This window comes from Cupressus sempervirens, chromosome 8, assembly GCF_028749045.1.
Source record: "Cupressus sempervirens isolate cs-2001-9-10 chromosome 8, ASM2874904v1, whole genome shotgun sequence".
Taxonomy (NCBI): domain Eukaryota; kingdom Viridiplantae; phylum Streptophyta; class Pinopsida; order Cupressales; family Cupressaceae; genus Cupressus; species Cupressus sempervirens.
Genome location: NC_143125.1, coordinates 805,752,710 through 805,768,338, shown reverse-complemented (window position 1 = coordinate 805,768,338; position 15,629 = coordinate 805,752,710). Strand labels below are relative to the sequence as shown.

At 39.6% G+C, this 15,629-nt stretch overlaps 1 protein-coding gene across 2 annotated transcripts in view; it reads left to right on the top strand.

Annotated features, from left to right (window-relative positions):
- Positions 1 to 15,629, top strand: part of LOC149544847 (protein MICRORCHIDIA 2-like) — a 114,062-nt gene that overhangs the window by 28,122 nt on the left and 70,311 nt on the right. The window contains exons 2-7 of one of the 2 annotated variants that reach the window (XM_089795426.1): positions 613 to 1,039; positions 1,206 to 1,280; positions 1,416 to 1,450; positions 1,642 to 1,720; positions 1,834 to 1,923; positions 2,038 to 2,113. In XM_089795426.1, coding sequence (XP_089651552.1) covers positions 619 to 1,039; positions 1,206 to 1,280; positions 1,416 to 1,450; positions 1,642 to 1,720; positions 1,834 to 1,923; positions 2,038 to 2,113 — 776 coding nt within the window. In that variant the 5' untranslated portion in view covers positions 613 to 618. Of the gene's footprint in view, positions 1 to 607; positions 1,040 to 1,205; positions 1,281 to 1,415; positions 1,451 to 1,641; positions 1,721 to 1,833; positions 1,924 to 2,037; positions 2,114 to 15,629 lie in introns of both variants that reach the window. The other variant, XM_089795425.1, reaches the window with a different exon arrangement.

The window sequence follows — 15,629 nt, the reverse complement described above, 5'->3', positions numbered from 1 at the left end:
TTAGCCTATGAGGATCCAGTTTAAGGCTAATCCCTAAAATTCTGATGCTGGCAACAAAAGGGGACATTACACTATGTACCCGCTCGACTTTGAGAATCTAGTTTCAGGCATTTGATTTTGGTTTGGTAAGATTGATCTACTGGTTCCATGGATTAGGCTACCTAATTTGTCTTTGCAGATTCTAGAACTAACCCAGGAACCCTTTTTTAGTAAAAAATCATCATTGCATAAAAAATCATCATTCTAAATATCTTAGGAGAAAATTTGATAAAAATTTACACAATCTTTTAAGCAGGTTTCTTAAGTGTCAAAAATATTTACAAATAATGGACTATGGAATTATCATGTCTGTTGGTTTATATAATCTCACCATAATGTCTTAGCAATCAACTGTTGCAGAATTTAAAGAGTTTGACTTCGTGAAATGTCATGGCAACGTTTGTTTTACCTAAGAGGCAACGTTTGTTTGTTTGTATACCTGTACCTACAGATTGCAGAAATCAATGAGCATGCAAATTCCCAGTTTATTCTGACAATCATTTGATTGACAACTTTGTGGTCTGAAATGCTTACTTGTTCTCATGCTTTGTATGTGTTATACATGCAGTACAGATAACCATGGCCTCCCTAGAGGTTATAGATCTAAGCAGTGATGAAGAGGACTGCATGATTGATACAAGTGCTGAAGCTGACGTGACAGAGGCTACATTCCCAGGTTCAGGTACAGATAGCAGGAAGAGTTATTGTGTACCTGGGACTCCCAAACTCGAAGCAATTGAACAGCCTATTAATGAGGCAGATTCTGCTAAAGGAAATCCTTTAGTAGTGAATCCAATTAAACAGGTTCCCAATCTTAGTGCACAGGCTTATAATTCTAGTACACAGTTTGATCACAGAGGCCTAGTGCAAACACCCCACAGAGATGCCCAACGATCAAGTTCTGGATGGCAACAACATTCTGCAGAAACTGGATTATGCAGAGAATTTTGGAAAGCTGGTGATTATGATGTTCGATCAACCGGGAAAACAACCCTTCAAAGTATTAATTCTCTTCAACTTATGCTACCTTATAATGTTCTGTAATTCTGTCAATTCTATCCACTTTTATAATCATACGTATGGTTTGTTGAATTCCACTTCCATTCCATAGTTCTTCTCTAGGTATTAACAATTATTTATATGTAAAATCTCATTTTGTGTTCCAGATGGCATGGATCATGTTCGTGTCCATCCTAAATTTCTTCACTCTAATGCGACTTCTCATAAGTGGGCACTTGGAGGTACACTTGTGAATGATTCGTCCTGTAGCATGTTGATATTTAGGAGTTTGTTATTAAATATTAAACCTTCACGGTGAAGATGTATATTTCTGACATCCTCTTGTTTGTGTTTGTTTTGTTTTATATGGTACATAGCCATAGCAGAGCTGCTTGATAACTCAGTAGACGAGGTAATATTTTTTTAGAGTTTTTATTTTCTTTAAAAATGTGCGGTCTTCCCCCCCATTTCTGTTCATATTTTCTTCTGAACCTTTATTTAACCAGCTTGATGGATGCTGTAAAACACACTTTTCTGTTCCATACCTTGTTTTTCAATTAATGATTGCTCATATCATTGCTTGTTTGCACATTTTGAAAGCAGATAAACAATGGAGCTACATTTGTCAATGTGGACAAGATAGCATGCCCACGGGATAATAGTGCTGCTTTACTTGTTCAAGGTATTTGGGAATCAATATGAATCTGTGTACTAATTTTTTATTTATATTATAGTTTATTAGATTTGTGTTGTGAGGTTTTTCTAACATCAAGTGGTGACTTATTAATGTTAAAGATGATGGAGGAGGAATGGATCCTGATTGCATACGGCAATGCATGAGCTTGGGGTATTCAAGGAAGAACACTAACACCACGATTGGTCAATGTATGTGGTGAATTTTCTATCTATGTTGTTTCTAAATTCTTTTTTACCTTGCTTTTGCAACTGGTTTTATTCAATTTAAAACTCTTGTAGATGCATTCAATTTGTAATTTTCAGATGGAAATGGGTTCAAGACAAGCACAATGAGATTGGGAGCTGATGTCATAGTTTTTAGTACATGTAGTCGTAACAGGTTTGTATGTTATAATATACCATTCCTGTCTGTTCAAAGAGCATCTTTGTAGATTTTGGTTTACATTGACATTTTACTGTCTCAAGCTCATTTGGGCTACTTATGTGAGATGTAATAGGCTATAGGTGTACATGTGCGTACATGATTTGTGATGATATTGAAAATTGTAGTTTTGACATTCATATGAAAGCCCAACAGAATTTATTTTATTTACCTGATTTTGACACTTTCTTGAGATTCTATCAACTAATTGTATCCCAGCAGGCAAATCTGAACATAATAATATAAACATATATGAGGATGCAGGATGATAATGAATCATAGCATTGTGTATTTTGTTAATAATCTTGACTTGGAATTATATGCCTATGTTATACAGCTGATCTTTTCTATCTGCAAAGAATTAATCTGTTTCTTGTGAATATGTATCCTACGCCTAGCTGTGATTATTTAAAGTCTGTACATTATTTTTCCATTAACCACCTGAACTGTTTAGACATCACAAGTTGTAATAACACAAGTTAATATGTGACATGTAGAAGTTTTATAAAAAATGTCTAGAAAAGTTTGACTTGAATAAAAGTGTTTCATACTTCTATAGAATTAGAAGGTATAAGTTTTTGGTTCCCCTTTAATGGAACTTTTCTGTTTAGGTTTACTAGAGTTCTTATAGATGTCTCTTTAGGTCTCTTTTGCAGATATTTTTATTACCTATTTATTTATGTATTGAATAAAATAGCTAATAGTCTTCAATGTCTTTGCATGTATATTAACTAACATTATCCTGTGTTCTTCTTTGCACATCTTCTGAACTCGTCCTTCACATACACAGGGTTGCCCCTAATAGGTATCAATCTAGCCAATACGAAGGAATCATTAGATTGCAAAGTCTGGCCATATTTACTTAACAAGTTAATAAGCAATAAAGAAATTCATGAAAGACTAAACAAACATCCATATTTAGAAACCTAAACAGAAAAAATACATCAAGGGGAAATCAAATACCTCCAACAGAAATATAACACACTTATATCTAAGCTCCTGTATTAGAATTGGGTATGGATACAGTATGGATAGATGTCCCCGGGACAGATAGACATCCCCAGCAGGACAGGCTGCATTTGAAAAAAAACAAAAACATTTTTCCTTTATAAAATCTTTTTTTAAATGCTAAAGTGGGCCCTTCCTTCCAAGTTTGCCCTACTATGGTTATTACTGTTTGGTAGTTAATTCTTGTTATTTGGGGTACTCTGATTAGTATTTGTCAATATTACATTAAGAATCATGAAATTAAGAATGTTATTACAGTCATGCTGCATGCTCTGAATCATATGGCAGACTGTTTGCAAGGTTTTGGGAAATTATGAAAAGTGCATTACAGACCTGCACATGCATCTTTATGTCATTTTATGACAATACATCTGTGCTAGGTTGGCTGTGTTGATTTGGGTCCTTAGTAGAAGATCCGGTGAATATTGGAGGTAGCATCAAGATGCCATCTTGCCGTAACAGGCCCATCTCATGATTGGAACTGTATAGCATACCTGTTTGACTTATTATTAATATCAGTCCACTTACAATGAACTGGAGGTGTATCTTGCTGTAACAGGCCCATCTCATGATCGGAACTGTATTTGACTTCGTATTAATATCAGTCCACTTACAATGAACTGGAGGTGTAGTTTTAGGGGTGTAATGATGTAATCCCAATTCAGATCGTTGGTGAATGTGGTCTAGAGTGAGAAGAGCATTGGGAGACATATACTTGATCCACTATCTATAGCAGTCTTTCTAGAATCAATGGCTCTCCTACAACAGTCAACTACAACACAATTTCCAAGGTTTTTTTATGTTAGCATTTCATAGGAATGTTATTTCATGTACAGGCGATTATCTTCGAAAGCAATTGTAATGCTATGCCTATCAATGTGATAGTTTATACCAGACTTAATTTTAAACTGATAGCAGTGCGCTTCAATTTCGAAGGTAGGTTATTGTTCTTGTCGCTATTGCCAATGAATTTCAAATTATGTTCATGGGCTTATTAATTTTGTATGTTGTTATTCTAATATTACATTGATATTGACAATGAACTCTGAATTATGAATGTGTATTGAGTTTGGCTAATGAAGTGTCGTATGCTAAGGTTCTATCATGCTTATACAGTATGCTTTATCCATGCTTTCAGTTTCATATCAATGTAATGTATATATGCTAATATCCCTATATATCAATGAGAAAAGATTTCCACAATCCATGATAATTATTGTAAGAATTTCTGGGTTTGATTGTGTTTAGACCTTTGCATCAAACCCAGAAATTCTTACAATAATAATCCCTATATATTTTAAAATTTTCATATATTTATAAAGCCTTCCCCAAACTTGGCAAATTTTTTTTGCTGTCCTGGAAACTCGGGGTAACACTGCTTTTCAGACACTGGGAATTGATTAAGTTTAGAATGCTATATATCATGCATATCTGAAATAAAACCATTACAAATGTCAAAATTTGAAATCTAGCTTAGTAATTCAATATCAGAAGGAATGATTTGGATGTCATGAAAGATAATCATTCTTCTTTTCCTACATAATACAATTACCACTCAACAATCAGCACATCATAAAGACCAAAATCATCATCACTATTAGTATTAGATGGTTAAAGCAAATTAGGCGAAGCATATTGATCTTCACTACCACCTGGGCCAAAAGTATGCCTTCTACTTGTCTCACCAAAAATTGAAGATTGTGCAATAGAAGAAAAATTAAGGTCAGTTTTCTCTAGTTCTAGATTCTCCAAATATATTTCCCCATCTTTGCACTCGTAATGTGCAAGTTGGAATGCATGTATATTAACTCTTATTTATTTGATTGTAATCAATTTAGCTTCATTGAGTCGGTGAAGTATGTAATCCAATTTCATTTATATGAAGAAGAACTAACAACCTATTGAAGCAAAGGAAGCTTTTTTAGAGTTGTTATAGTTAATAAATTGTACATCAAACTTCTAATTTGAAATTAATGTTTTTTAGATGAAAAAAATCAAATTTAGGGATTGGGCAAAAATTTATAGACTTGCAATAACATTTAGAGTGCGAGAGAGCTTAGAGGTGTGGCAATTTATGACCATTGAGTTACCACTAATAGCGAGTATTCTTCCTATACTTATCATAGAGAGTGGAAATGCTTTGGCCAATATAGGAAGCAAAATCAACAAATTCAATTGTAATTGTATCCTCCATTTCAGGATTAAGAAAGAGATTAGTAAGTCCTTTCCTGAACCCTTCTCCAAACCCTCTATTATGGTATGGCAGCACCCTTGTTGGCAAGCATTGAGATTATTGCAAGAATCTCTATGTTGTAATATTTGGATGTCAATGCGAAGGCAAGACAATGGAGCAGGGTTATTTTTTTGTTACAAATCAACACAAATTGATTCCATCTCTTTGAAGAAATTTTCTTTAGGATCTTGTCTATTGCATTTATGATGAATTTTATTTTCCCAGTCATTAACTCAATGCCATTGTAGACTTTACCCAAGCATGGCTTATCCATTATAGTATAATGAATCATACTTATGATGGCTTGCTGAAACTAGAAAGATATTCCACACAATTCAATCAAGTGTCATTAGAATCTTTCATTTTACATTGTTTGGGCTCTTAGTGTTGGATTCCTTCCATATGGACCATGATTGGCTAATGACCATGCCAAAAAGTGGCTTTGGATCACTTCCATATGGACCGTGATTGGCTAATGACTATGCTAGAAAGTGCCTTCACAACTTCAAAGTCATCTCAAGAAGATAGCATTGGATGCAAATTTAGGCTCAACCTATGATTTGCAACTGGCCTATGGCATGTGGTGGTTTGTAATGAACATTTGAATCTCTTTGGCCTCAATCTAGACATGTTTGATTCAATCTATTTGTATACCCAATTTCCATAGCTTGAGGTTGAGTTTGAGCACAAGAAAGACAATAAATGTATATCTGATAATTTTTCCTCAACTAACATACTAGCAGCTCTATTATTTTTCTGCATTGTATGTTATGACTTGGACAATAATTTTGAAGACTCACTTTTTGAATATGGTGTATAAGGATGCCAGCAATAAATTGTGCATTCTTATGTGGTCCTCACAATCCATAACTTTATAAGAAATTGTTCCTCTAGAGCACGTTCCAATCACATTGATTAATGTCTTATTTCTAGCACCCTTCCATACATTAGAAATGATAGACACCTCTGTCTCTTTGCATGAGGCCTTGGTGCGAGCCAATGAAATTGCTATATGTTTGACCTCTATTCCTTGAAATGAGATAATACTAATAAATTAAAATATCAAAAAATTAAAAGATTAAGTACATATAATAATGAAATATAAAATGAAAGTTTAAATTAATCTATTGTCTAGTATCATGTGAAGAATCATGGGAATTGAAGGGAAAGGTATATGAGAGAAGTCAGCACCATATGAAGAATTCATTTTATATTTGATTATTACTCACGAACTACGGCCTTCAGCTAATTTGATAACACTTTTGTTATCAACAAACAAAGTGGCCGGTCCTGCTGGTGACATCTGCATATCCCCAAGCATATGACCAAGCCAAACAACTTCACATCCTGCATTAACAGTTTGTTTGTATTCAATCTTTGTGGAAGAGAGAGAAATGTTTTCTGCTTCTTATTGGTCCTTTTGACGACACCAGATCCGAAACTGAACATGTATCCAGAAGTTGACTTTTTATTGTCAACAGAGCTTGCCCAATCTGAATCTGTGAACATATTGAGTCTAGGATTAGAACTTTGAGAGTAAAGAAGTCCATAATCTGTAGTGCCCTTCACATAACGAAGCACACGCTTTGCTACCATCCAATGATCAGCCTTGGGAGTTGTCATAAAGCAGGAGATATAGCTGACTGCTAAGCTGATATCAGGCCAAGTAGCAGAGAGGTAGATGAGGTTGCCTACTAGTTGCCTATATGTAGTATCACCAACGAGAGGAGAATTAGACATGGGTGATAACTTCAGACCTTTTTCCATGGGTGTAGATGGAGGCTTGCAATCTTGCGTACAAAATTTGTCTAACAGAGCCCTAACATATTTGGATTGAGAGATGAATATACCAAAAGGCCGTTGCCAAAGCTCAACACCTAGGCAATAATGCATGAATCTGAGGTTAGTCATATCAAAACATTGGCATAAATTTTGTTTGGTTCCCTGAATCAAAGATGCTGAATTGCCAATGATGAACAAATCATCCACATAAATAACTAGAAGGATGGTGTCACTTTTAGTAGTCTTGATGTACAAATTTGAGTCTGAAGGACTCCTTTGGAAGCCTTGATTACTGAGGTATTTATCAATTTTTATGTACCATGCCTAAGGAGCCTGCTTCAAGCCATAAAGAGCTTTCACCAATCTGAGAACTTGATGTTCTTTACCGGCAACCATGAAACCAAGAGGCTGCATCATGTAGACCTCTTCATGGAGATCACCATTCAGGAATGCACTCTTGACGTCCATATGATGGACCTTCCAACCACACCATATTGCCATGGCTAGGACTAATCTGATTGTGCTCATCTTTGCAATAGGAGCAAAGGTCTTCTCGTAATCAACGTCTTGACACTGAGAAAAGCCCTTTGCAACTAAACAAGCTTTGTACTTATTCAAAGTACCATCAGATTTGAATTTGATTTTGTAAACCCATTTGCAACCAATGGGTTTCTTCCCTGGTGGAAGATTAGAAAGGACCCAAGTGTTATTCTTGAACAGACTCTGGTGTTTAGATGTCATGGCTTGTTCCCACTTTGGAATTCCTTTAGCCCCCGAGTATGTTTGAGGTTCAAACACATTGTGAATGTTGGCCATGAGAGCAAAGTTAGTAGACTTTGTTGGTTTTCTCTTTTTTCGAGCAGTTGTCCCATCAATGAGCTCATCATCACGAAGATCAATAAGTGTCTTAACCCACCACTTAGGCCGAAGAAGAGAATGACCAACATTAGTATCAAGAGTGCTCTATGATTAGGTTCTTGATCAAAAGAATCTGGATCAAACTCAGGTGAAGCATCTACTAATCTGAGTGATCCTGCAGGAGAAGCTAGAGGTGTCTGTATAGGGATCACTGGTATAACTGGAGCTTCAAGAGCTGCTAGAGCCCTCCCATTAGGTGGACCTAATGGAAGCCTTAGTCCCAAATCATGAGCCTTCATAGGTTGGTCTATTGGATTAGGAACAGGAGAAAATGAGATCCCTCCCGACAGACTGAATTTGAATGTCACCTTTGTCGACAATGGTGTACTCTTCTCCGCCACTAAAAATAATAGAATTTGAATAAGGTTGGTAGTTAGTGAACCAGTCTCTGTGCTGGGTAAAATGACGAGAGGCACCTGAATTAGTGTACCAGGCAAACGACTTCACATGATTTGCAGGTCTTTTAGCCATGAAGGTGTAAAAGGAATATTCGTTCTGCTCAGCGTGCTTTGCACTATTCGCGTAACTTGATTGCTTAGATTTGGTAGCTAAGCGTTTCCAACATTCAATCTTCATGTGACCAAACTTGTGGCAATAGTTGCATTGAATATTCTTCTTCCGGGAGCCTTCTAAAGTTGGAGTAGAGGACATTGGCTGAGAAGATTGCTAGGACTTGCCTTTATCCTTTTGAAAGGATTTAACAGCAAGGGCTTGCTCTGTGGAGGTAGAGCTGAAACTGCTACCAAATTGTTGTTTCTACCGATCTTGCTGAAGCAAAAGTGTGTAGAAATCTGTGAATTTCAGATCAACACTGGCAAAACTGATGTTGAGACTCAATAAAATGCTTGTAGGACTTGGGTAAACTCCAGAGAGTTATGACCACAATGTCCTCTTCCTCCATCTTGTGACCAATGGCGAGCAATTGATCACGAATTTCTTGAATCTTATTCAGGTGAGCTTGGAGCAATGTTCGGTCATCCACGATAATAGAAACCATAGTGTTCTTCAACAAGAAAGCTCTGCTTTTGTCAGAAGTCTCATGAAGATTCTTGAGATGTGCCCATATCTTGGCAAGTATCTTGCTAGATGGAATCTAATAGAGTTGATCATCAACTACGAATAATTTGAGACACATCACTATTGTCGTTGGTAGAAATTGTGTATCGGCCGACGGGTCCCTTCGGAAAAGAAATTGTGCATCGATCGACGGGTCCCTTCGGAAAAAGACTTGTTATGTAGCCGACGGGTAAATAGTTTGTAGTGGGCATAATGTATCTGGCCGACAGACTCCTTCGGGAAAGTTCTTCGGAAAGTATTTATAACCCCTTCGGGAAGCATTGTAGATATCATATCATATCATCGAAGCATAATGTACTGTGGGCATATGCGAATAATAATAAGAGTTCTGCTGGTTGCTGTTCATGTTCGTATTCTTTGTCTGTGTGCGTTTCTTAATTAACTTATGCGTAAACATTTGACGCCGTTGCTCGATGGACTTGGTACGCAGGCAGGCGGATATGAATTAAATGCCGAATCAGTTGAACAAAGATAAGAATAAGCTGAAAGAAAAAGATGACATACGTGTTGCGCAGGAAAATTTAATTCTGGCTCAACAGACAGAGTGTCGAAGGAGATTTCAAAAAATTGCCGACGGAAACAAGAGCGCGGAAGGATTGTTGAAGGAGACTCGACAACGGCTTGAGTTTGTGGAAGAAGCGAGGGAGGAGTTTCTGAACCTGCATACGCCACGGGAAGAGAACCCTGACGGAAGGAGATCGACTCGCACGGCTCGGAGTGCCGACGGAGCATGAGTGTGGAGTGACCTCTTCGTCCGAGATATACTTCCGGAACGAATAGCTTCGGTTGATGAACCCTCTTCTTCACCAAACAGCACGAAAGTAGAAAACAGCGTGGGTATTGAAAACAGCGCGGGTATTGAAAATAGTGCGGAAGCAGAAAACAGCGCGGGTGTAGAGAATAGCGTGGGTGTGCAGAATAGCGCGGGTGTTCAAAATAGCGCGGGAGCTCAGAACAGCACGGGTGTTCAAAACAACGCGGGAGTGCAAAACAGCGCAGGTACACAACAAAACCCCCAACAGATAGTGATAATGGCAGGTCCGAAGGAAAAATTGCCTAAATTTGATGGTGATGAAGTAGCTGATCCCATTCGACATTGTAAAACATGTGAAACGATCTGGAGGGCAAATTGCATAACAAATACAATTTCCCGCTACCCTACGGGGTGTTGCAATTGATTGGTTTACTGATGCTGATCCACAAAAATTAAATAGTTGGGATAACATTAAGAAGGAGTTCATCGCAGAATTTCAACTTTTGCGTGATGATAATGAAATTGTAGTCGAGATATTCAATACCAAGCAAAAGAAGAATGAAACAGTATGGGTCTTTGCTAGGAGATTGAAGGACTTAATTAGTAAAATGGAGAATAAACCGGCAGATGGGCTCCAGAAAAGATGGTTCATTGAAGGCCTTCACCCGAAGCTGCGGAAAAAGATGAAGATCGTGCCACCATCAACATACAATGAAGTGTACAATCGGGCAATGAACCTCGAAAGTGACCAGAAGACAAAGAAGAAGAAGAAAAACAGCTTGTCCGATTCAGAAGACGATGCATCTTCAGGAGAGGATAGTAGCGATGACGAGGGAAGCAACAGGAAGGTTCGTGCCCTCCAGAAGGATATGATGCGGATGATGAAGGAATTCAAAAACATGAACAAGGAGACTAAGGGTAATGACCTATGGTGCACAGAGTGTAAGAAAGAAGGCCATACGAAGGGATCCTGCCCGAAAGATCAATTTTGTGAAATTTGCCAGATCCTGGGACACTTGGTAAAGGAATGCCCTTTCAATTTAAAAACAAGGACACCGCAACAAGTGTTCCTGTCACAGGAGGCATCCCCATCAGGAGGGAACGGGAACACCAGTATGGAAGGTGCCACATCAGGTGGATACAGAAACAATCGGCGTGGTCAAAACAACAGCAATAACAACAATGGTGGCAACAACAACAATGGAGGAAGGAGTCGAATTCAGTACGATGCGAATGGTCGGCCAATTGTTCAATGCCGCGCATGCAATCTGTGGGGTCACTTCGCCCGAGAGTGCACAACGACGAACACACCGAAGTTGCTATGCCGATGGTGTGGACCTGGCAATCATGATGATACTAAGTGCCCGAAGTCCGGAGTAAACTTGATTACCGTAGGGACAGACGAGGAAGAAGTTCTGGCAATCAGTCGGAAGCAGGCGAAGCTATACCTTGACCCAACGGAAGAAAAGAAGAGACTAGAGGAAGCAAGGGCAGAGATCCAGAAAGCAACATAGGCAGAAACAGCACACCTGAAGGACCCGCCAAGTACCTCAGTCCGGAACTGTGCAGAACAGAACATTGTACGGCAAATATTGCACGCTGAGATACCTGTTAGGATAAGTGATCTATTGCTCACTATGCCTTAGCTCCGATCGGCACTCACAAACATCGTTCCCGCTGCTCAACTACCAGGAGAACATGGAAGGAAGCAGGAAAGTGGAGCAAGTACAGTGGACAAAAAGGAGAAGGAAAGTGGCGCAAGTGCAGAAGATCCGATGTTGTTAGCCCTCTCATTTGGACGCCATTCGGTAGTCGTCAAAATGGGAATTCTCGGGATTGTATTGACGGAAACAATTGTGGACGGAGGGTCCGATGTCAATGTGTTGCCTGAAGACACTTGGAAAAGGTTGGGATAGCCAACTTTATGGCCGCCTACATTCCAGTTGCTAACGACCGATCAACATGGAATCAAGCTATTGGGAGTCCTGACAGCACAACTAGTGATGATCGGAACACAACCATTCTTGTTGGACTTCGTTGTGATTCCTCTCAGGCGGAAGGGGTACGATGCTATTTTGGGTCGGGGGTGGCTGATCCAAGCAAAAGCAAAGCACGATTGGAAGAAAAATACTTTATCACTCGAAAGCAAAGGCCGGAAGTATGTCATCGATCTGCACACTCAGATGGTCAGGGAAGAAGCCTTATCGTCAGATTCTGAGGGAGAAGAGGATGAAAAGGGGCAAACTATGGAATCGGATTAGGAGGGAGTTTTACGACTGGAAGGAGATGACAATTTGGATTCAGTAAATGGTCTTTACCATTGGCAGATAGAGGATTATGAATTGTTTCCAACTTGCAACGTACTGACAATAGAAGAAAACAATACCGATGCATTTCCAAAGGAGTTCAGTGAAATAAAGGAAGGGGATGCGTCACTCGATGCAACCCCAGCACATCAATTCACTAAAGGAGAACCCATCAAATACAATGAAGTCGCGTTGTAGACCGTGAATTTGGGAGACGAAGTAGAACCATGAAACATACTGGTAGGAGACAATTGGGACCCAGTACTAAAGACAACAACATTCAAGATATTTTTAGAGTACAAGGATGTCTTTGCATGGACATACAAGGACCTGAAGGGCATACCACCTGAATTCTGTGTGCATTGCATTCCATTGATCGAAGGAGCAATACCCGTACGGAAGAGGCCCTACAGAATGAACAAAAATTATGTGGCCCAAGTTATGGAAGAAATCAATCGGATGCTAGAAGCCGGAATTATTTTCAAAGTGCAGACCAGTGAATGGGTATCCTCGATCGTGATCTCCCTGAAGAAGGACTCCATTCAGATCCGAATATGTGTTGATTTTCGATGCCTGAATGCAGTCACCATCAAGGATCCGTTCCTGATCCCATTCACGGATAGCATCCTGGAGGAGGCAGCGGGACATGAGATCTACTTATTTATGGATGGTTTTTCCGGCTATAATCAGATCTCAATCGCAGAGGAGGATAAACTGAAGACGACATTTGTCATAGAAGATGGAGTCTATGCCTATAATCGGATGTCGTTCGGTCTGTGCAATGCGCCTGTGACATTTCAACGGATCATACTACACATTTTTGACAAGATGTCCGTCGAAAACTTCGAGGCATTTTTGGATGATTGGTCAGTGTTCAGTGCGGAGGACAAACATTTGGTAGCCTTAGGCGAGTGTATGGAAAGGTGTCGCCGTGCGTGTTTGGCCTTGAACCCGAAGAAGTGCGGATTTATGGTCCCACATAGAAGTTTGCTCAGGCACATAGTCTGTAAGGAGGGACTGAAGACAGATCCGGACAAAGTACGGGTCATATTAGAGATGTAGCCATCCACCAATATAACAGAGGTAAAATCTTTCCTTGGGCATATAGGGTATTATAGGCGTTTCATCAAAATTTTTGCCAAGATAGCATATCCGTTGGATAGGTTAACTTCCAAGACAGAATCGTTCCGATGGGACAAGGAACAGGATGAAGCATTCCAAGGACTCAAGGTACAATTGGCTACAACACCTATTTTGGCATACCCGGATTGGAAGGAATTTCATGTCCATGTGGATGCATCGAACTATGCGATCGGAGCAACTCTGGCGCAGACGGGAAGCCACGGGTTGGATCATCCGATCTACTTCACCAGTCGATTGCTATCAAAAGCTGAACAAAATTATAGTACAACCGAACAGGAAGCATTGGGGATGGTCTATGCTGTGCAGAAATTCCGACATTACTTGTTGGCCACTCCATTTGTGTTCTATGTTGATCATCAGGCCTTGTTGTATATGATCAACAAACCAGTCATTCAAGGAAGAATCAGCCGATGGTTACTCCTATTGCAGGAGTTTACCTTCAAGATCATTGTACAGCCAGGAAAGAAACATGTAAGTGCGGATCATTTGTCACGTATCAGAACAGGAGAACCGATAGACGGTGAAAATGATGACTTTCCTGATGCACAGCTGTTTCAGATTGCTGCACTACCAGAGTGGTATACAAGCATCGATGAATACTTGTCAACAGGATAGTTTCCAAATGCCATGCCACTGAATGAAAAACGAAAGTTGGTGATACAGAGCAAAACATTTCAGCTGGTTAATGGATTGTTGTATAAAATGGGACCCGATCAGATCCTGAGGCGTTGTGTCCTGAAGGAAGAAATTCCACGAGTATTGAAGGAAGCGCACGAAGGAAAGACAGGAGGACATATGGGGCCGGACACAACTGCGCGAAAAATACTTCTAGCAAGATTATGGTGGCCAATAGTATACAATGACGCCAGGGAATGGGTTGTTGCCTGCGATACATGTTAGCGAGCTGGAAAACCTTTGAAAAGAGATTTCATGCCTCTGAATCCTTCTCATGCTCAGGAGCTCTTTGAACGGTGGGGTTTGGACTTCATAGGACCGCTGAAGACAAGTAGAATCAGAAGGTGCCGTTACATTGTTGTTGCAACGGAATATTTGACTAAATGGGTGGAGGCGCGTGCACTACCGGACAATTTAGCGGTAAGTACAGCAAAGTTTATTTATGAACAAATAATTACTAGATACGGCATTCCGTTACAATTAACAAGTGATAGAGGCGGACATTTTGTAAATCATGTGATCCGACTGCTTACCACGGAGTTCAAAATTTATCATTCGCTATCAAGTTCGTACTACCCAAGGGCAAACGGACAGGCCGAAGCTACCAACAAAATCTTGGTATCAATTATATACAAATCCTGTGCAGTCGAAGGGGAGGAGAAATTACCTTCTGCTCTGTGGGCTTACCGCACGGCATACAAAGTTACAATAGGACACACGTCATTTCAACTGATGTTCGGATAGGAGGCCATTGTACCAGCAGAATTTATGATACCAAGCTTGCGGATAGCACTAGAAAACAAGTTGGGTGACATGGGAAGCTTAAGGGAGCGGCTGTATAAACTGAACAGGTTAGAGGAGAAGCGATTATTAGCACAGTGGACAACTGAAGTAACGCAGAATAGGCGGAAGGCATGGCACAATAAGCACCTGAAGCTAAACAGGTTTTAGCCCGGACAATGGGTATTGAGGTACGACGGCCGGAATGAGATCAAATCGAGCAAGTTCAAGGTTAAGTGGGTCGGGCCGTATCAGATTCGGGAAGTAGGGGACAATGGAGCAATCAAATTATGGACTTTGGATGGACACGAAGTGCCTCAGGCGGTGAATGGGTCGAAGTTGAAGATATATCACGGGCGGAAGACTTTTGCGTCACAAAGTGGCCTTCGGGAGACCCCTTCGTCATTGCAGACCGACGGTGACGACGGTCGAAGGGTAAACTGACTTTGCTATTCTGTCTTTATAAAAATAAAATAAAATAAAAAAAACGGAAAAAGAAAGAAAGTACCGTACGATTTCATATTTGAACTGGAAAGCACCGTACAGTTTCATAATTGCAGGGGACAACATCGTACGGGTTTTTCATCTGAAGGGAAAAGGAAGTAATGTACGGTTTTTTTTATATCTGAAGGATGGTGTACGGTTTTAGTATGATTTTTCAGACAATTTAATAATTGCAGTACGGTTTTTAAAGAATGTACGGATTTCATGTTGTAGTATGGTTTTTAAAGACAACGTACGGATTTCATGTTTGTAGTACGGTTTTTTGTTTGTAGTACAATTTTTAAAGACAATGTA